At 35.5% G+C, this 23453-nt stretch overlaps 1 protein-coding gene across 2 annotated transcripts in view; it reads right to left on the reverse strand.

Annotated features, from left to right (window-relative positions):
- Nucleotides 1-23453, reverse strand: part of MKLN1 (muskelin 1) — a 184536-nt gene that overhangs the window by 132431 nt on the left and 28652 nt on the right. For both annotated transcript variants that reach the window (XR_016394281.1, XM_022580889.2), the window contains exon 2: nt 2162-2231. Coding sequence is in view for 1 of the 2 variants with exons in the window: in XM_022580889.2 (XP_022436597.1) it covers nt 2162-2231 (70 nt within the window). In the remaining variant the exon portion in view is untranslated. The remainder of the gene's footprint in view (nt 1-2161; nt 2232-23453) is intronic.

Raw genomic sequence — 23453 nt, forward strand, 5'->3', positions numbered from 1 at the left:
ACCCTATGCCTTCTTGTTTTAGCTCTCATACTACAAACAAGTTTCCTTTTCATGGTCTATTTAGGCACATTTAAAAATATTTCTGTGTTTTCTGTTGGTGTTTCACTGTCTAAAATGATCCCCAAGTATAGTGCTGAAGTGCTGTCTAGTGTTTCTAAATGCAAGAAGGCTGCAATGTGCCTTACAGAGAAAATATGTGTATTAGATAAGCTTCATTCAGGCAAGAGTTATAGTGCTAATGGCTGTGAGTCCAATGCTAATGAATAAACAATATACACAAAGTAAGGTGTCTTTAAACAGAAATGCATATAAAGCAACATTATGTATTGACTGGTTGATGAAAATCTGTAACAAGAGGCTATTACAGTGAAAGATCCACCAGACTGGTAAAATCTAAAAATCATCCATAGAAGTGATGGGAAGAACACAATGCACAACAACTTTCATACACTGCCAGTCAGAGTATAAATTATACATCTATTTTGTAAAAACAGTTTTGCATTACCAGATAAAAGTTGGACACACATATCCTCTATGATCCAGCAATTGTACACCAAGGTATATACCCTAAAGAAACTCTTGTATGTGTGTACCAGGAAAAAACATAGAAGAATATTCATAGCATCTTGTTCCTAAGAGCAAAAACTATAAAAAACTCAAAAGCCTATCAACTGAAAAATGGATAGATATATTTTGGCATACTTATATACTGGAATACTAAACAGTAGTGAAAACTAACAAACTATAATTATACTCGGCAACATTAATATCATAATGTTAAGCAAACAAACAAAAAGCTAGCCAAAGAAGATGTATAATGAGTGATTCAATATATATTATATCTATATAAAGCCAAAGCCAGACAAAACTTAAATCACAGGAATTTATAAACATATACATATATAATACTGTGAGAATATGCTTAACAAAATATGAAATAATAATTACTGGGGGGGATTAGAGGATAGATATAAGATGGGGCTCACAGGAAGCTTCAAAGGTTGTAGCAGTTTTCCATTTCTAAAGATGGTTGACAAGTAAACAGGTATTTGCTTTATTATTCTTTATATTTTATATATAAATGTGTGTGTATTCTTTGGATATATATTTTGCAATTAAACACTTAAAACACCAGGTGATCCAAAAAGGTTTGTAAACTGTAAAAAAAACAATTAAAAAGGAAATATAAGTAGAGACTAGGTTTCCAAGAATTACACTAGAATAAAAAAAAAATAAAGTAAGTTTTATTTACCCATCTTCTTTACCTATCAGAGCATTACTTTCCTCAAGGATATGGACATAAGTGCTAATGCTGAAGTGTAATATAACTGAAAAATGATTATTTTTTAATTCAGATGACATCAGACACCACTTGTCAAGGAAACAATTTAGCTCATGGTCCTAATATCATCTAAATATACTAGTTTAGTAAAATAACAAACTATATTAAGCTTATTTTCCCTAAAAGGCAGTTACTGAATCACTGAGTCAAAGTTGAATTTACTAACATCTCCTTAAATATTTACAGAATGACCTGAGTTTAAGTGCAGTAGAAGTCACAACCTCTGCTCAGATCAGTACTCTGATCAGTTACTACTCAGAACACTAACAGCACCTTAACCAGTTCTTTTTAGTTAACATTTTCCTCAAAACGTAACAAGAAACTTAGTTTTGCATCATTAGTAATCCAGAAAAATCATAAATTAGATTTTAAATGTTCCAGTAGAGAGAAGTATAAAGTCTATGCTTCATCAAATTCCACACTGTATTTGCCTATGAAATAAAAATTCTTCCAAAATGTAAACAAACAAAAAAAGAGGAAATAAAATTTACCTCTGGGACTTCCCTGGTGGTCCAGTGGTTAAGACTCTGCGCTCCCAATGCAGGGGGCCCGGGTTTGATCCCGGGTCAGGTAACTATATAAACCCGGGTCAGGTAACTATATTCTGCATGCTGCAACTAAAAGAGCCCAAGAGCCCGCATGCCGCAACTAAGACCTCACGCAGCCAGATAAATAAATTAAAAAAAAAAAAAAAATTTACCTCACAATTTCAAAGACTGAATAAACTATTAATGGAATCTAGATAACTGATATCAGTTAAGTGCATGCCTATTTAAAATCTGACTTCTGAATGGTATCAAGAGCTACACATAATCTTACCTGGGGAGGGTAGTTGCTCTCTGAAGACCACCGTGAAGACTGGTCATTTGGCTTATCCACTAAAATGTTCCTGAAATAAAGAAATGAAAATTATAGCAATTAATTAAAAGAATAAGTGAACAGGCATATACAAAAAGAGAAATAATCTACCAGATGCTAAAATTATCACCAAGTTATATAATGCCTGGAAATTGAATAAGAAGAGAAAATTAAACAGAATAAGAAACACAGAAAATGTCTAGTAATTTAAAAATTTTTAAATATGATAAAGGTAGCATTTTAAACAATTGAAAAAAGTACTATATACATATGCATATATGTGTGTGTGTGTGTGTGTGTGTGTATAGCTCTACTTCACATCAAGTGACAAAATGAACTATAGTTGTATTTAGGAATTTAAGGTAAATAAAGTAATAAAATATCTAATAATTAATAAAATACTCTCTCCCCCTCCCTCCCCCTCCCTCCCTCCCTCCCTCCCTCCCTCCCTCCCTCTCTCTCTCTCTCTCTCTCTCATATATATATATATATGTATATAAAATCAATCTTTGGATCAAAAAGGTCTTTTAAGCCGAGCACCAAAAACAGAACTGTGAAAAAAGGAACTGATATAAGTAACTTTGGAAGACAGTGCTCTCACTGGAAACTGTAAAGTTAAAGACAAATAGAACCATACACAAAAACTGTATTTTACGGACTTCCCTGGTGGCGCAGTGGTTAAGAATCCGCCTGCCAATGCATGGGACATGGGTTCGAGCCCTGGTCCAGGAAGATCCCACATGCCATGGAGCAGCTAAGCCTGTGCACCACGACCACGGAGCCCACGCTCTAGAGCCCGCATGCCACAACTACTGAGCCCACGTGCTGCAACTACTGAAGCCCGCACGCCTAGAGCCCGTGCTTTGCAACAAGAGAAGCCACCACAATGAGACGCCCGCACACCACAACAAAGAGTAGCCCTCGCTCACCGCTACTACAGAAAAGCCCGCACACAGCAACAAAGACCCAACGCAGCCAAAATTAAATTAATTAATTAAAAAAACTGTACTTTATTTGATAAAGTTATTTCTCGGAGGGATATGGGTTAATTCTGAAACACTTTGTATACTGGGGTCAAACAAATAAGTAAATGAACGGTAGATGATGGAAGTCAAGCTTCTCACTTCGAGTGGGAAGCTACAGAAAAGCAAGGGCATGGAGGTTGGAATGATCCTGATGGTACTGAAATAGAGTCAGAGACATCAGTGTGAACTCATATTTAGGTTTATATAGATACAGATTCAGAAGTAATTATATGTGAATGTGCGTACATATACCCATGCACACTGACACAAATAGTATTCCTAGCTCTGTTCACTAATAGAGACTAGAAGCAGTGACACCCCCAGTAGCAGTGAGTACACCAATGCCGAATCTTGGTTTCTACATACCACAGTCCAATAGAAGGAAACAGGGATTCTTGGGGAGGTAGCTGATTCTAGGATTAGAGCAGGGAATCCAGAAGATTAGCCTAGAGCATGTTGTAGTGCTCAAAACAACAACAGCAAAAGGAAGGTGGGGGCATGTCAAAGGGACACAGAGGAGCCAACATGAAAGAATGAATGGCCAAAGCTAAAATAAACAACAAAATAAATAACGTAGTATTGGACTAGAACCCAAAGTATAAATATCCCTGAGTCCATACCGATATAAATAACCCCAGTCTAACAATCAGAAAAACACCAGACAGATTCAAATTGAGGAACATTCAACAAAATACATGACCAGTACTCCTCAAAACTCTCAATATATTGAAAAACAAGGAAAGACTGAAAAACTGTCACAGAGCAGAGGAGAGTAAAGAGACAAGACAACTAAAAGTAATGGTATCTTGGATGGGATCCTGGATCAGAAAGAAAACAATGGAAAAACTAATGAAATCCGAATAAAATGTGGCATTTAGGTAACAGTAATGTATCAGTGTTGGTATCTTGGTCATGACAACTGTACCATGGTAATATAAGATGTTAGCAATAGGAGAAACTAGGTGAGGGGCATAGGGGAACTTTGTACTATCTCTGCAACTTTTCTGTAAATCTAAAATCATTCTAAAATAATGTGCCTTCTCAAAGGCCCATTTATTTATCTACCTTAAAATATAGATCTATACCTGTCACAGAGAAAATTATTCTTTTTGACTTAATAAATGTCAAAAAGAATAACTTTTTTTAAAAGGCAGTACTAGAAGGAAAAGAATTTTCTTTACATACACATCTCACAAAGGTAAAACATTAATACATAAAATAACCTCAAACAATACTAAAAGGTAAAAACCAACTAGAAAAATATAGGCAACATAAAACACAAAAGGCTAATTAAAATATGAATGAAGAGCACTTAAACATAAATACCCCATATGAAAATAGGTAAAACCCAAACATTCGAAATCAATAACCAAAAATTAGAGATTAAAACAAAGATATATATTAACCCTATAAAATTGGGCCTACACTCTCAAAACAACATGTGTTTTAATCATAATTGCAGCTGTTGGCCAGAGCTGGTAAAATGCCACTCTCATATTTTGCTGGTAGAAATGCAAATTGATACAACTTTTCAAGAGAGAATTTTAATATTATATAAAAAAATCATTTCAAATATGCATATCCTTTTAAATAAAAATGATAATGACGTCAGCCACGATGACAGTGATGATGTTTGCATCTAACATTTCTGAGCTTTTATGACCTCTCAGACACTGGTCTAAGTGCTTTCCATACATAAACTATTACTGTCAAAGCACAGATTAAGAAACTGAGAGAGATAAATTAATTTGCCTAAGCATACACACCTAAGAAATAATAATTTGAACCCAAGGCAGTCTGACTCTAAAGCCAACGCTCCTAATCACCAAACTATACAGCCTCAGAATTACTCCACTTCTTGGAACTTAACCTAAAAAATAATCCAGGGGATTTAAATCATCCATATTCATCACAATACAATTTATAATAACAAACTGTGAACAACCTAATTGTCTAACAACAGAGGATGCCTTACAACAAATTATGAAATATCTGTTACAAAATACCATGTAATCATAATGTATTCTGCAGCCTGACTTTAATATTGTTGGAAAATGTCCACTACATAGTGAGTGAAGGGAAAAGGTAGTTTATATACTGTAAATCAAGTGTTGTAAGTAATAATAATATTCATGCATGAAGAGAAAAGACAAAGAAGATATACTAAATTGTTAATGTAGTTCTCAATGGTGAGATTTCAGTGACTTTTTTCCTTCTTTATGCTTTTTTGTACTTTTCAAATATTCTAAAATTAACACATCTGATACATTATCAGAAAAAAGGTGTGTTTTATTAAGAATGAATTACAAAGCAAAGATGAGAACTCTATGAAAACACTGCAGTACAGTTAAAAGCTAAAGCTAAAAAACTAGGAAAAAATCACTCTGACATGAATGTTATAAAGCATGAAAGAAAACCTAATATATTATAACTACGATAAATTGGGACCACAAAAATCACAAAGTATAATAAATTGGAGGAGGGGAGATCAAATGCAATGTGAGTTAATTTCATCATTTTTCATAGCTCCTAAGAATAATGTTTCTGAAATTAAGAAAAAAAGAGACTCAAACATACTTAAGTTTAGAATAAAAACATACTACATATCTTATAAATTATTTGAGACAGAATATCAACAACAAAAAAAAGCAAAAAGAAGGAAATAAAAGATTAAATGAAAGCAGGACACATTAAAAACAGAAATTTTTAAATAAAATGACAATATTAATACCAAGCATCTAGTACAGTCATACATATAAATGGTCGAAAATAACATAGTAAGATATCCTTTGGACTGGGTGAATAGTAGTAACATTACTATTACACGAAGGCACACACACAATAACAGTGACTCATGACAGAAAGATATATAAGGCAGACACAATCTTTGTAAAACTAGGAGGAAGTTAAAGAAAAAGTATTAACTGGGATTAAAGGGGTCAAAGGTAGAGATAAAAAAATACAATTTAAAAAAGTATGAACTGGATGAAAACAATAACTATAAAATAATAGTTCAAGCCAAGATTGTGAGTCTTAATGAATTAAACAAAAACAAAAATAAAGCAAAACACAGTAAATATCAGAAGAAACTGATAAAAAAACAGTAGCAGGAGATTAAAGTCTCTCAGCATCTAGAAAATTAATAAACAAACAACTATATAATGTCAATGTAGTGGTAAGGATTAATAGTACTATGAAGAAAAATAAAGCAAAGTAGAAGAGAAACAGACCTGAACAATATGAGGGAGCTAGCCATGTCATAATCTGAAAAATGAGCCAGATGGATCACTAAACACAAAGTTAAGGGGGCAAACAGTTACAATATGTTATGGTCTTGTGAATATTTTTTTTTTTTTCCTGTGGTACGTGGGCCTCTCACTGTTGTGGCCTCTCCCATTGCGGAGCACAGGCTCCGGACACGCAGGCTCAGCGGCCATGTTTCACGGGCCCAGCCACTCCACGGCATGTAGGATCTTCCCAGACCGAGGCACGAACCCATGTCCCCTGCATTGGCAGGCGGACTCTCAACCACTGCGCCACCAGGGAAGCCCGGTCTTGTGAATTTTGAAATGCCTATTAAACAGCCCATTAGAGATCCAGCAGTTGGATTATCTGAGGCTGAAATTCAAGGAAAATGCCAGAGCTGAAAAAAATATAGAGAAACATCAGTATATCAAATGCTAAAATATTTAAAGCTATGACACTGAGTGAAATGACTCAGGGGATAAAAGAGAGCTAGAAAAGAAGCTGAAGGACTGATTAAGCTCTGGGGGCCCATTATTTAGGGGGTCCAGAAGAGAAAGATCAAGCAAAGGAGACTGAGAAGGGCCAAAGGTGAAGAAGATGAAAACCTAGAAACTGTAGATGCCAACTGAAGAAAGTATTTTGAGAACAAAGATGTGAAAACTATGTAAAATGCTGCTAAGAAGACAGGGTCTGGGAGGTATTCACCCTCATATGCCTAACTCGAAACTTAAATGCTGCCAAACAGAAAGTGCCTAATAAATATTTGATAGATATGAACAAATAAATAAACAGTACTAAAAGGAAAAAAATTAAGGTGGTTCCATCAAAACATAGAGTATATGAATCCTTATTTATTATCTGTAATTTAACGCTTATACTAAGATAAAAGAGAAATATGTATACTTGAAACTAATATAATATTGTGTATCAACTATACAATTAAGAAAAAAGAGAAATATGATACAGACCAGAAACAAGGTGCAGCCTAAGGGGGCTTGGAAAGATGGAAGCTTGAAGATATTCCTCATGATCTCCAGCCCAAGACTAAGTCAACTACTAAGTACCTCTCTTAAGCCCAGAAGGTGACAGAGGCCAGAACCAGAACTTTAAGAATTACCACAAAAGCTTGGCCCTAGGAGGACCATGAGATCCATGGATGCCTCTTTCCCCAAGAAAAAGGCATCAACTAAACGAGCATTCCTGGGACAACAGTCTGTCTCCCTGGCCCACAAAGATCTTCAGGAGAGCTTTAGCCCTCTAGATGAGAATGTACTTGCCCTCTTAGCTGAGGACACCTAGTTGCTGAGAGGTCTCTCCTGGTGACCTACAGAGAACTAACAATATAGGATATGGTATATCAAAAGCCACAAGACAAAGACTAAAGACTGCCAGACTGCCCACTCTCTCTGAGGTATCGGAAGCCTCACCCAAAAAGTACACAGTACAAAAAAGTTTGTATAGAAAATTGTACAAAAAGAGCCAAGAAAATTTATGAAAAAGAATAGTGAGAGCTTCCCTGGTGGCGCAGTGGTTGAGAGTCCGCCTGCCGATGCAGGGGACACGGTTTCATGCCCCGGTCCGGGAAGATCCCACATGCCGCGGAGCAGCTGGGCCTGTGAGCCATGGCCGCTGAGCCTGCGCGTCTGGAGCCTGTGCTCCGCAACGGGAGAGGCCACAACAGTGAGAGGCCTGCATACCGCAAAAAACAAAAAAACAAAACAAAACAAAACAAAAACAGTAGGGATTGGTATAGGAACAGATCAATAGCTAAGAAACAAAAATCCAGAAATTGAGCCCTGTGTGGATGAGACTTTAATACTTGATGAAGGTGATATTTTATTTCAATGAGAAATGACAGTTCATATTTAAGAGACGCTTATACAACTGAATATCCACTGGAAGAAAATAAGTTAACCCCTATCTAATATCATATACAAAATTCCAATTAAAAATTTAAACATACATACATACATAAACATATTAGAAAAAAATTTGAGGGCCAATATGTACAACCAAAAGCGTTAGTGAGATCTCAGAAGCTTTAAAATGAAAAGGTTATTTGATTACAAAAAACTTTTGAATTTTGTATTGTAAAAAACACCATAAAGAAAGATAGGAAACAAGCAATAGTTTAGGGAAAAGTGTTTGCAACCCATATGACTAATAAAGTATTCATACCGAAGATATGCAAAACACTGTTTCACATTGTGAAAAATGAGCAGAATGCATGTCACTGAAGAGTCATTAAAATGGCTAGTAAACAGCAACGAAATTTTTTTTTTCTAAATCCCTGTGTATTGTTTGTGTCAGGGAAAACAAATTAACGTAGTAAGGTATCTTTTTTCACCCATCAAATTGATGAAATTAAATCCCTACTTAACAGGAGATCAGGGAGAAACTGTGGACATGTCCATTACTCCAACCTTGATGGAAAGTCAATTTGCAACATCTATCAAAATTCTAAATGTACATATTCTTTCACCTGGCACTCTCAGAATCAATCCCATAAAAATAAGACCATCAGTACATAAAGATCTATGTATAGAGACTCATAAATGGGTCTGTCTAATGCAGCATTTTTTGCAGTAGCAGGGAAATGATTAAATCATAAAACATATATCATGGAACACTATACTGCCATTATAAAGAATACTTCAGATCTATGACAGGTAACTTGGAGGGATTTTTGCAATATAAGATACAAAGAAGCATGTATGATTTCATTGTTAAAAAAAACACTATTATTTATATATATTTGTTTACAATTATATTAACAACCATGTGTGATATGATCTAATTTATATTAAATTATATAAAGCAAGCACACATATAAGCCAAAAATGAAGCATAAATATCATTAAGGGGTTTAGCTTATCTTCTTATAATTGTTTTATTCAGATTTTTATAATAAACATTATTTATATAACATTAAATTATTTTAAAAATATTACGGTTGAGATGACAACAAGCTTTCCATATTTATGGAAAACTGACTACATTGTCATCAGATGATCAAATCAGGCTCAACTTTTCTTTCTTTTTAAAGACATAGGAGATGGAGAAGCAATTAATAAAGGCTTACTGCCTCTTAAAATTTTTAAGTGACAGATGATCTCTCAAAGCTTAGTCAGCTGTAGACTGTTTTTAATTCTCCCTCCCAGATGTTCCTTCCTGAAATCCAGTTCCATTCTCCTGGAAAGCAAATGAGAAACTAGTTGAGGGCAGTGACTATTAACGTTAGCCCTTCATCAACAGAAACACAGCCAGTATGGTAGCATTCTATAAAACATGTTCTTCTTTACTATCCTTCCTCATACTTCCCAAAGACCTATAAGGACCACCATCATTACTGGTATAGCTTTTCCTTCCTCTAACTCTCAGTAGAGACATTAACCTCTTTTACTACATATTGTTAATCATGATACTAGTTCACTATCCCTGACCTCTAGTTCACTATCCCTGATCTCTAACAGGGGAAATATCCCATCCACAGCCTCTGCTGAAGGAGCAATCATAGACACGTTTTGTACTTGTGACTCTCCCTTACAACTATCTCAATGACAGCCAACCTAGGTTAGCTAATGACCTATGATGGGAGATGGAATGGGCCAGTACGAAATAAAATTATAAGACAGAAAAATGTATAAGTAAACAGAACCAATGAAACAGAGAAAAGATATACAAAATAAGTATAAGAGATACAAGAGAAAGAATAAGCCGGTCAGTAGTAAGATAAGACTGTAGGAGACATAAAACAGCAGAGACTCCAAGGAATAACAGAGAATAGAAATTAATGGCTTTTTAGTTCTAGCTGCCAGGAGGCTCTGTTTCTGGCAACCAAAAGAATGTGATCAAAACACCCTTCTAGGTACTCCATGACTAATTTTAACATTTTAACTATTGTCTGGGAAAATAAATGATAAGCAAAAAAAAAATGTTACAGAAGACACAATTCATATAGTTTCATATAGAAACTATATGATCCAAACAACAAAGATTAATCTACTAAGATTAAGCTCAATATATGCCATTGTAAAATATATTTAAAATGCAAAATGCAAATAATAACTAACGGAGAACTGGTCAAGAAGAACTAATAAAAGAGATGGGCTGAGGACTAAAACGGTTTCCTTTTTTCATCAGTGTTAATTTAATTTTAAAAAGGTACATTTTTATTCCTACCAATGCAGTATGAAAACCGAAGGTAATAAAAATAAGCCACATTAAGTCTCTTGAACATAGATAGACTACAAAGGCAAGGCTGTGAGTAATTAATTTTTTCAATTAGGACTATAAAAATTTATAGTGAAAAAAAAATTTATAGTGAAACACATGGACAATTGAAATATGGAATACAATGTTAACTTTTTCCAAGTTACATGTCTCTATTTTGCAAAATTTTTAATGTAGTATATCTATATAAACTACCAACTGTCAGGAACAAACTATTAAAATTCATCATGAGAAGAAAATTTATTGGACATTTTGGGTTCAATTCAAGTCAGCAAATTAAAAATCTTTTTTTTTATTAAACATGCTCAAATCCTAAGTCTGCTTGGCAATATCTTTTAAATTGCTGCTCTTAAGAATACTTAAAATAAACATAAAAAGCAGCACTTGAGCAAAAAAATGGAGCACTTAACGTTTTTTTCTGCTAATGGATGCTCAAGATACTTAACAGTAAATCCAGTTAATTTTAAATCGAGAGTTTTGGATACTGAAAAGCTACCTCTAATTTTGATGTGAAGAAGTCAGTCAAGCAGAGTATGTAAAAGAGTGTGGAAGGATTCAATCTGTGAATATCTTCCTTTTGGTAGTTTTAAAACACCCTACTAAAACCTGTGCCCTTCTGTTGAATGACGTGATAAAATGCATCTAGAAGAAATCAGCTTTGACTAAGAATCATAAGACCCTGGAGCTTGGTCACTAATTGGTTGGATAACCTTAAGCACATCATGTAATCTCGTAGGACTTTAATTCCTTTATCTGTAGTGTAAAAGGAAACGTTGAATTCCTTGATCTCAAGTTTCTTCCAGCTCTAATCAGGGCAGTGCATTGCACAACTCTAGGAAACACCATTCATGAGGCCATGTTAACATTCTACAATTCCATGAAAAGATTTCACATCCTTCATTCAACGTATCATGTAAAATCCTCCTCCTACACAGCAGTCAATAACAACACACAATGCATTGATTATAATACAGCTTCCATTATCTGTAAACACTCTTCCGGGGTAACACCACAAAAGTACAAGAATGGGTACCTGTGGCCAAGGGGATTATGATCTTTTTTAAATAAATAATAAATGTACTTAGCATAAAATTTATGACACAAAAACATATACAATAAAAAGCCAATTCAAAATGCAAAATAGAAATCAACTCAAATCAATTCTGAATAGTCACAGCTGTACTGTGTTAAAGAGTATACTATAAAAAGTATAGCTTCTCCAAAAATCACTTGTACACTCACTTTCAAATACTTCCCAATCTTCACACCAAATACTTCCAAATTTTCACACAGGAGCATGGTAAAGAGGGGGCTCTACCATAAGCTGGGGTTATTCAATGAATATTTACTGATCCCTATATGCCAGACATTGTGCTAGGCTCTGGGAATACACTGATATTTAAGATAGAAAAGATCCCCACTTGCGATGCTAACGTTCGAATGAGAAGCAGCAGAAAGTTAACAGGTACAGCTGCAAACAAGGTAATTACAGATTGTGATAAATGCTATAAAAGAAATAAACAAGGAGCTGCACTAGGACAGGGGAGTTCTTTTACTTGAAGTGGTCCCCAAAATGCTAATTATGCTAATTAGAAGGATCCACTCATGGAAAAATGAAGGAAAAGTCAATTCTTCACAAAGAAGCCAACAGCTCAAAATCACAGCAACAGGAAATAATCTGACCATGGAAATCTGAGAACTGGATAAAGTCAGATAATGTCCTCACAGGTCCCAAGATAGGGTAAACGCAAAGAAAGCATGAAATCTCTAAGGGGGCCTGAGAACATTCATAAAATACTGAGTCTAGACCCTAAGAGGATTTCAGAACTATCCTGCAAATATTTTCTTACTTTTAGAAGGACAGAAACCCACTCTGAAGAGAAACTGCAGGGAATAGAAAATAAATTAAGCAAAGCATAAAGAATGACAACCCCCAGGAAAGGTAAGATTTATATTCTAGGTGGGCAAAAGGTCCAAGCGATACAGAACTCAAAACATATCACACAGCAAAATACATTTAAAGGTTCCTCTCCAGAAAGCAAAATACTTGCAAAGCATAGATATAAAAGTGAAAAGCTTTACTACATCTCATAAGTCCAAATTTAAAAAATATTTCACAAAGTAGAGAGATCTTGAGCCCCAAAAGCTCAGAACTACACTTGTCCATCCCTTCTGCCTACAGTTCTTCCTTCTAAAACTACTGGAAGGGAATTCCCTGGCAGTCCAGTGGTTAGGACTCCTCGCTTTCACTGCTGAGGCTGCAGGTTCAATCCCTGGTTGGGGAACTAAATCCCACAAACCGCACTGCGCGGCCAAATAAATAAAATAAAACTACTGGAAACCCGTACTTGCTTAAACACTAGAAACTTAATATGAAAGCACACACTAAGAAATTATAGGAAAAATAATATATGTGAAATAAATAATATTCTAACAGATAATAAAAACACATGAGAAAAATGTGGCCACAAAAAAAGATGAACATTATTAACTATTATTTCAACATGAACTAAAAGAAATTAAGAAAATAGCTGAAGGGCTTCCCTGGTGGCACAGTGGTTGAGAGTCTGCCTGCCGATGTAGGGGACGTGGCTTCGTGCCCCGGTCCGGGAGGATCCCACATGCCGCGGAGCGGCTGGGCCCGTGAGCCATGGCTGCTGAGCCTGCGCTTCCGGAGCCTGTGCTCCTTAATGGCAGAGGCCACAACGGTGAGAGGCCCGCGTACCGCAAAAAAAAAAAAAGAAAATAGCTGAAGCTTTATTAAGCAGTAATAAATCAAAATTACAACAGTTCAGGGCTTCCCTGGTGGCGCAGTGGTTGAGAGTCCGCCTGCCGATGCAGGAGATGCGGGTTCGTGACCCGGTCCGGGAAGATCCCACATGCCGCGAAGCGGCTGGGCTTGTGAGCCATGGCCGCTGGGCCTGCGCGTCCGGAGCCTGTGCTCTGCAGCGGGGGAGGCCACAGCAGTGAGAGGACCGCATACCGCAAAAAAAAAAAAAAGAAAAAGAAAAATACAACAATTCAGAAATAATATGACTAGACAGTAGGAAGAGCTAGTAAGACTCAAATGAGGGAAAATAGGTTTTTTCAGAAAACAGACTAAATTAAAAAGAACTAATTAGACTAGACTGTTAACTAGACTTATTGTGGTAACCATTACATAATATATACAAATATCAAACATGCTGCACACCTGCAATTAATATAATGTTGTATGTCAACTGTACCTCAACTAAAAAACACACACACACAAAGAATATACTCCCTCCTCCCCCAACCCTGCCCAAAAAAGCCCAATGAAGAAAAAACAGATTAGAAAGTGAGTAAAAATAATGAAACATACAAAAGAAAGCAACAGTAAGTAGGTGATCCAATAAATATGTAATTGGAACCAGACAGTATTTCAAACTGTGCTGCAAGCAAATCTTCCTAAAATAAGACCTGAATCTACATACTGAAAGGATACATGGTATATTAGGGAAATTCAACTGAGAATATTCCTACTATAAACTATTAGATTTTAAAGACTTTAAGCATCCAGGTAGATAGACCAAGTCTCTTATAAGAAAAAGAAAATTATAGTTTCAAGAAACTTCACAACAGCTGTTTTGTACACAAAACAATGAAACAAAAAGTTGTAAGATCCTCCAGCACAAAAAGATGTGAGCCTGGGACTTTACATACAGTCAAACTGTCCTTCAAGTTTACAGGCATAGATAGTTAACAACATATAAACATTCCTTGAGCCCTTCCTGAGACCTACTAAAGAACAAACTATACATATTCAAGAAATGACTTGAAAAGTTTCAAAGTAAAATCAACTACAGAACTAAAACTAACCATGAAGATAAGGATGACCTAACAATATGTAAGTATGTTCTACAGCAATGTAGAAAGGATAGATCTATGAAAAATGGGAGAAGAATGTAGAGAATAAGTAGAAGTCAGAATATGCTTCACAAATACTAACCTTTAGAAGGAAAGATCATCATTTACAATTAGATGCTGGGATAGAGGGAAGAAAGAAGAGGAGGTTCCCAGCTAAGTTCCTCAGGGAGACTTAAGTGTTACATAAAAAGACACTGGATTGAAGGAAACCAAAAAACAAAAATGCAAGCCACCCTAAATGCCAAAAGAAACTTGTTTTAATAAGAAAAAGATCAAAGAAAAAAGACAACATAGTGAAAGATTTTGCATGTGTGCACATTTGTGTAAAATATGCCACAAAACATTAGAATAGAATTGACATCAAACGTATCAATAAACATAAATGGCCTTAACACATTTTTTCTTAATTTTTAAGAAAAAAGTTAACAAGGCAAAAATCCAATTCTGTAACATATATAAGAGACATAAGTAAAACAAAGTGATTCCAGAAGTTATATATTTTTAAAGGATTAGCAAAGACACATCAAGCAAATGCAAGTAATAATAAAGCAGGGTTCAAATTTAATTTCACATAAGATGAAATTCAGAGCCTTAAGCAAAAATAAAAGAGTACTTTATAATAAAATACTATATTTTATAATACACATTAATGGTAGATATTACTAACAAAAATTTTTTTTAAACACTGAAATGAAAAAACACCCCTTCAACTGAAAATAAAATTTCTATTAAAAATTATTGGGTCAATGGGACTTCTCTGGCAGTCCAGTGGTTAAGACTCCAAGCATGCTTTCACTGCAGGGGGCATGGGTTTGATCCCTGGTCAGGGAACTAAGATCCCACATGTGGCGAGAAGCGGCCAAAAAAAAAATTATTGGGTCAAAGGAGAAATACAAAGCAAACTGCAAAATTTCTACAAAATAATGCTAACAGCAATGTGACATATACTGTCGTATAGCAGCAGTTTCCAAGAGAACTTTCTGTGATGATGGAAATATTCTGTATCTACACTGTCCAATCCAATAGCCACTAGACACGTGGCTACTGAGTACTTAAAATGTGGCTAATGTGACTAAGGAACTGAACTTTTAAATTTAATTTAAAATCCATTTTAAGTTGCTACACATATCTAGTAATTATCATATGGAACAGTGTAGCTCTCTACAGTACACCAAAAATTCATAAAATTTATTAACTCTGTCAATATGAACTAAAAATTAAATATTTGAAAAAATTAAAGTGAAAAAAACAGGGAGTAAAATCCAAGTATCAAAAAAAATAAAAATAAAGAAACCCTGCTAGGCAGAGACTATTTTAAGAATCACACAGCTATTCTGCAAAAGTCTATGGAGATAAATTTGAAAACTTAGATGAAATGTATAACTTTCTGTGGAAAAAAAATGTACCAACTGACCCTAGCAGACACAGAACTGTGAAATAGAGAAATTTCCCTAGAAGAAAAAGAGTTATCGGAACCCAACCATCAAAAAACACTAGGTAGGTACAAATAGTCCCAGCAAGGAAATCTTACAAAAACATTTAATGATGAATGTACTCGCCAGTACGATCTGAAAAAGGAAAGCAAAGGGACTTCCAGATTCAGCTCCAAAATGTTAAGAGCTTAGAACTGTCTCTCACTCTCATCTAGACAACAAGATGAAAGCTGAACAAAGTGAAAATCAACAAGTTTCCTTATATCCCTCAAAGAGCTGAGGTTACTGAAGAAACAATCACCCTGTAATCTGGTGAGATGGGCAACAGACAGAGAATCAAAGCTGAGGTCACCTTACCTGAGGCAGAAACCAGTAGAGCCAATAATCGGTAGGAAAAATTACAAGGTCATTTTGACAAATTTCTGGAGACTGAAAGTGGACTAGCTTGATAGTTAGATACTCCCGGGGGCATAGTTTTAGGGATCCCCCATATTTCTGTGGGTTTTACTTCCAGTAAAAGAAGATGAAAGGAAAAAACCCTGCCTGAAACAGGGTAGGGGAAAAGCAACCATTTTTCAATATCCACAGAACATTCTTCATAATGAAAGCCAGCCTTCTAAAGGCAACTTCTTTACCAGAGCCTTATCCTACGTGGGAAGTAATAAGCCAACCCCAGCTCCCTCTAGCCTTCCTTTCTCACATGAGAGGAGAAAAAGAAGGGCTAAAAAACACTCTGCAAAGTAAGAGTACAGGGACTCAGACCCAGTAAAAACTGAGATTTTCATCATAAGATTAAAGAATGCTTCCCCTCCTTCACATCTAGCCACCACAACTGGGGTAATGTATTATTACAGTAGACTACAACTGAGAGCTTCAAGACACAAACTATTTAAGAACTTCTTAAGGACCAGCCCCCCAGCCCAAAAAAAGGAGAGAGAGAAAAAACATGGACACTAAAGGAAATGAAGCCTCTGGCACCTTGGGCTACATCAAACACTAAACAGCCCAACTTCTAACCTGATGAACATAAAACTTCAAACTAAAAAGCCTAATTGATTACCTCTCTTCCTATGACCTAATACATCCTAGCTGGCTTCCAACAAAAAACTTCATGCTGAAAAACAAGAAAAAACACAGTCTGAAGAGATAAAGCAAGCATCAAAAGCAGACTCAAATACAAAACAGATTTTGGAATTATCAGATAGGGAACTTAAAATAACTATGATTAACATCTTAAGGACACTAATGAAAGATAGATGGGTGATGTACCAGGGCAAGAATCAGGGAGCTTGAAGTTAAGTTAGCAGACAGTTCCCAAACTGAAAGAGAAAAAAAATTTTAAGGAAAAGAATATCAAACAACTGTGAGAAAATTACAAAAGCTATTACATATGCATAATTGTAATAACAGAAGGAGAAGAGAGTAAGGAGCAGAAGAAATATCTGAAGTAATAATGACTGGAAATTTTCGAAAATTAATGACGAACACCAAACCACAAATCCAGGAAGCTCAGACAAAACCAAACAGGATTTATGCCAAAAAATCTACACAGAGGTATTATCATATTCAAACTCCAGAAAACCAAATAAAAAAATATTTGAGCAAAGCCAGTGGGAAAAACTCCTTACCTACAGAAGAACAAGGATAAGAATTATGTCAGGGTTCTCACCAGAAACCATACAGTCAAGAAAGAGTAGAACAAAATACTTAGAAGTGTTGAAAGAAGAAAAACTACCAACCTAAAATTCTGTATCCAATGAAACTATTTTTCAAATGTGAAGGAAAAATAAAATACCTCCTAAAACAAAAACTGAGAAAATCTGCCACCAGTAGATCTGCCTTGCATTAATGTTAAAATAATTTCTTTGAAGGAAAATGACACAGGTCAGAAACTTGGATCAACACAAAAAGGAACAGAAAAGGACTATATGAAGCCAACGTAAAACCCTGTATTTTCTTATTCCTAACTGAGCTAAGAGATACCTGTTCAAAGAAATAAAAGCAGTAATGTATTGGGTGATTATAGCATATGGAAAAGCGAAATGAATGAGAGCAATGTTATAAGGGAGGGAGGAATTAGAAATACTTTGGTATAAGGTACTTGAACCACCCATCAAGCAGTATACTGTCATTTAAAGCTGGATTAGATTAGCTGTAAATGTAGTATTGCAAACTCTGGGACAACCACTAAAAACATGTTGAAAAGAAGTAAAGCTGACATTCTAAAAGGAGAGAAAATAAAAGCATACTGAATGTTCATTTCAAATCAGAGAAGGCAGAGAAAAAGGAGAAAATAAGAAAACTAAAGAAAAAGTGCAAAGAATGGAAAACACAAACACGGTAGATGTCAATAATCAATTTAAATGTGAATGATCTTAATAACCCAATTGAAAGACTGAGACTGTCAGAGTGGATTAAAAAAACAAGGCCTGAATGTGTTGTCTACAAGAAACCCACCATAAATATAAAGACATAGATAGATGAAAAGTAAAGAAATAGAGAAAGATATACCATGCTTTCAAAAGAAAACTGAAGAAGCTATATTAACATCAAGCAAAAGATTTAAGACAATGAAAATCATCAGGGATAAGGAAGGGCATTACATAATGAAAAAAGTGTCAATTCTCCTAGACATAACAATCTTTAATGTGTCTGTATCCCAAAAAAAGAGTGTCAAAATACTTGAGGAAAAAACTGACAGAAATGCAGGAAGAAAAAGACAAATCCACTATTATAATTAAGACATCAACAACTCTCTATTAGTAATTGACAGATCCAGGAGGCAGAAACTCAGCAAGAATATATTTCAATTGAACAGCTCCATCAATCAACTGGATCTAATTAACATTTATAGACTATTTTACCCAACACAGCAGAATACACATTCTCCTCAAGCTCACACTGGAACATTCACCAAGATAGACCATAAAATACATGTTAATAAATGTAAAAGAAGAGAAAATTATACAAAGTACAACCTCAGGCCACAATGGAATTAAACCTAATTGAACTTAATGAGTAAAATTAAACTTAGTAACAGAAAGATAGGTGGACGATCCCAAAATATTTGGAATAAACAACACTATTTTAAATAATACATTGGTCAAGTCATAATATAAATTTTAAATTATAGTGAACTAAATGATAATGAAAACAAAAAACCAAAATTTGTACGATGCAGCCAAACCAAAGCATTGAATATAGCACTGAATGCACATATTAGAAGAGAAGATAGATCTAAAATCAATCACCTAAACTTCCACTTTAGGAAACTAGAGAAAGAAGAACAATTAAGTATAAAGCAAACAGAGAAGATAAATAATAAAAAAGCAAAAATTAATCAAACTGAAAACAGGAAATGAAAAGAGAAAAATCAATAAAACCAAAAGCTGGCTATTTGAAAAAACAGTACAAGTGACAAACTTCTAGCTATGCAATCCAGAAAAAAAACAGAGACACAAATTACTAACATCAGATATGAAAGAGGGGTCATCACTACTGATCACCTGGATACTAAAAGCTTAATAAAATAAATATCATACACCATTCTATTTCTACAACTTTGTAAGAGATGAAATGCACCAATTCCTTGCAAGACACAAACTACCAACACTCAAGGAGAAATAGATCTTCTGAATAGGCTGACAGCTACTAATGAAATTAAATCAATAATTAATAATCCTCTAAAAAAGAAAGCACCAAGTCCAGATGGTTTCACTGCTGAATTCCAGCAAACATTTAAAGAAAACCACTTTCAGTACCACTTCTCTGCGACTTCTTCCAGAAACTAAAAGCAAAGTGAAAACTTCCTAACTCTGTATGAGGCCAGCATTACTCAAATATCAAAACCACATGATGACATTACAAGAAAGAAAAACTCCAGCCCATCTTATGAATATACATGCAAAAATTCCCAACTAATAAGGAGGGAACACAGCCCCACCCATCAGCAGACAAGGGGATTAAAGTTTTACTGAGCTCTGCCCACCAGAGCAACACTCAGCTCTACCCACCACCAGTCCCTCCCATCAGGAAGCTTGCACAAGCCTCTTATATACCCTCATCCACCAGAAGACAGACAGCAGAAGCAAGAACTACAATCCTGCAGCCTGTGGAACGAAAACCACAATCACAGAAATACAGACAAAATGAAAAGGCAGAGGACTATGTACCAGATGAAGGAACAAGATAAAACCCCAGAAAAACAACTAAATGAAGTGGAGATAGGAAACCTTCCAGAAAAAGAATTCAGAATGATGATAGTGAAAATGATCCAGGACCTCAGAAAAAGAATGGAGGCAAAGACTGAGAAGATGCAAGAAATATTTAACAAAGACCTAGAAGAAAGAAAAAACAAACAAAGATGAACAATACAACTGAAATGAAAAATACACTAGAAGGAATCAATAGCAGAATAACTGAGGCAGAAGAACAGATAAGTGACCTGGAACAGAATGGTGGAATTCACTGCTGTGGAACAGAATAAAGAAAAAAGAATGAAAAGAAATGAAGACAGCCTAAGAGAACGCTGTGACAACATTAAACGCACCAACATTAGCATTTATAGGGGTCCCAGAAGGAGAAAAGAGAGAGAAAGGACCCAAGATAATATCTGAAGAGATTATAGTCGAAAACTTCCCTAACATGGGAAAGGAAATAGCCACCCAAATCCAGGAAGCACAGAGAGTCCCAGGCAGGATGAACCCAAGGAGAAACACACTGAGACACATAGTAATCAAACTGACAAAAATTAAAGACAAAGTATTAAAAGCAACAAGGGAAAAACAACAAATAACATACAAGGGAACTCCCATAAGGTTAACTAACAGCTGATTTCTCAGGAGAAACTCTACAAGCCAGAAGGGACTGGCATGATATATTTAAAGTGATCAAAGGGAAGAAGCTACAACCAAGATCACTACATCCGGCAAGGATTCATTCAGATTCAATGGAGAAATCAAAAGCTTTACAGACAAGCAAAAGCTATGAGAATTCAGCACCACCAAACCAGCTCTACAGCAAATGCTTAAGGACCTTCTCTAAGTGGGAAACGCAAGAGAAGAAAAGGACCTACAAAAACAAACCCAAACAATTAAGAAAATGGCAATAGGAACATACATATTGATAATTACCTTAAATGTGAAAGGATTAAATGCTCCAACCAAAAGACACAGGCTCACTGAGTGGACACAAAAACAAGACCCATATATATGCTGTCTAAAAGAGACCCACTTCAGACAAAGGGACACATACAGACTGAAAGTGAGGGGATGGAAAAAGATATTCCATGCAAATGGAAATCAAAAGAAAGCTGGAGTAGCAAAACTCATATCAGATAAAATAGACTTTAAAATAAGGAATGTTACAAGAGACAAGAAAGGACACTACATAACGACCAAGGGAGCAATCCAAGAAGAAGACATAGCAATTATAAATATATATGCACCCAACATAAGAACACCTCAATACATACAGCAAATGCTAACAGCTATAAAAAAGGAAATCAACAGTAACACAATAATAGTGGAGGACTTTAACACCTCACTTACACCAATGGAAAGATCATCCAGACAGAAAATTAATAAGGAAACACAAAGCTTAAATGACAGCATAGACCAAATGGATTTAATTGAAATTTATAGGATAGTCCATCCAAAAACAGCAGATTACACTTTCTTCTCAAGTGCACATGGAACATTCTCCAGGACAGGTCACACCTTGGGTCACAAATCAAGCCTCAGTAAATTTAAGAAAATTGAAATCATATCAAGGATCTTTTCTGACCACAACACTCTCAGATTAGAAATAAATTACATGGGAAAAAAACGTAAAGAACCCAAACACATGGAGCCTAAACAATACATTACTAAATAATCAGGAGATCACAGAGAAATCAAAGAGGAAATCAAAAAATACCTAAAGACAAATAACAATGAAAACACGATCCAAAACCTATGGGATGCAGCAAAAGCAGTTCTAAGAGGGAAGTTTATAGCAATACAATCCTACCTCAAGAAATAAGAAAAATCTCAAACAATTTAACCTTACACCTAAAGGAACTAGAGAAAAAAGAACAAACAAAACTCAAAGTTAGTAGAAGGAAAGAAATCATAAAGATCAAAGCAGAAATAAATGAAATAGAAACAAAGAAAACAATAGCAAAGATCAATAAAACTAAAAGCTGATTCTTTGAGAACATAAACAAAACTGATAAACCTTTAACCAGACTCATCAAGAAAAAGAGGGAGAGGACGCATATCAATAAAATTAGAAATGAAAAAGAAGTAACAACGGACACTGCAGAGATACAAAGCATCATAAGAGACTACTACAAGCAACTCTAAGCCAATAAAATGGACAACCTGAAGAAATGGACAAATTCTTAGAAAGGTATAACCTTCCAAGACTGAACCAAGAAGAAACAGAAAATATGAACAGACCAATCACAAGTAATGAAATTGAAACTGTGATTAAAAATGTTCCAACAGGGCTTCCCTGGTGGCACAGTGGTTAAGAGTCCGCCTGCCGATGCAGGGGACACGGGTTCGTGGCCCGGTCCGAGAAGATCCCACATGCCGCAGAGCGGCTGGGCCCGTGAGCCATGGCTGCTGAGCCTGCGCGTCCGGAGCCTGTGCTCCGCAACGGGAGAGGCCACAACAGTGAGAGGCCCGCGTACTGCAAAAAAAAAAAGTTCCAACAAACCAAAGTCCAGGACCACATGGCTTCACAGCTGAATTCTATCAAACGTTTAGAGAAAAGCTAACACCCATCCTTCTCAAACTCTTCCAAAAAATTGCAGAGTAAGGAACACTCCCAAACTCATTCTACGAGGCCACCATCACCCTGATACCAAAACCAAAGATACTACAAAAAAAGAAAATTACAGACCAATATCACTGATGAATATAGTTGCAAAAATCCTCAATAAAATACTAGCAATCAGAATCCAACAACACATTAAAAGGATCATACACCATGATCAAGTGGGATTTATCCCAGGGACACAAGCATTCTTCAATATATGCAAATCAGTCAATGTGATCCACCATATTAACAAATTGAAGAATAAAAACCATCTCAATAGATGCAGAAAAAGCTTTTGACAAAATTCAACACCCATTTATGATAAAAACTCTCCAGAAAGTGGGCACAGAGGGAACCTACCTCAACATAATAAAGGCCATATATGACAAACCCATATACAGCAAACATCATTCTCAATGGTGAAAAACTGAAAGCATTTCCTCTAAGACCAGGAACAAGACAACGATGTCCACTCTCACCACTAATATTCAACACAGTTTTGGAAGTCCTAGCCACAGCAATCAGAGAAGAAAAAGAAGTAAAAGGACTACCAATTGGAAAAGATGAAGTAAAACTGTCACTGTTTGCAGATGACAAGATACTATACATATATAATCCTAAAAA

This window comes from Delphinapterus leucas, chromosome 9 (genome assembly GCF_059928025.1).
Source record: "Delphinapterus leucas isolate spDelLeu-1000000601 "Yukka" chromosome 9, BTC_Dleu_Yukka2, whole genome shotgun sequence".
Lineage (NCBI taxonomy): Eukaryota > Metazoa > Chordata > Mammalia > Artiodactyla > Monodontidae > Delphinapterus > Delphinapterus leucas.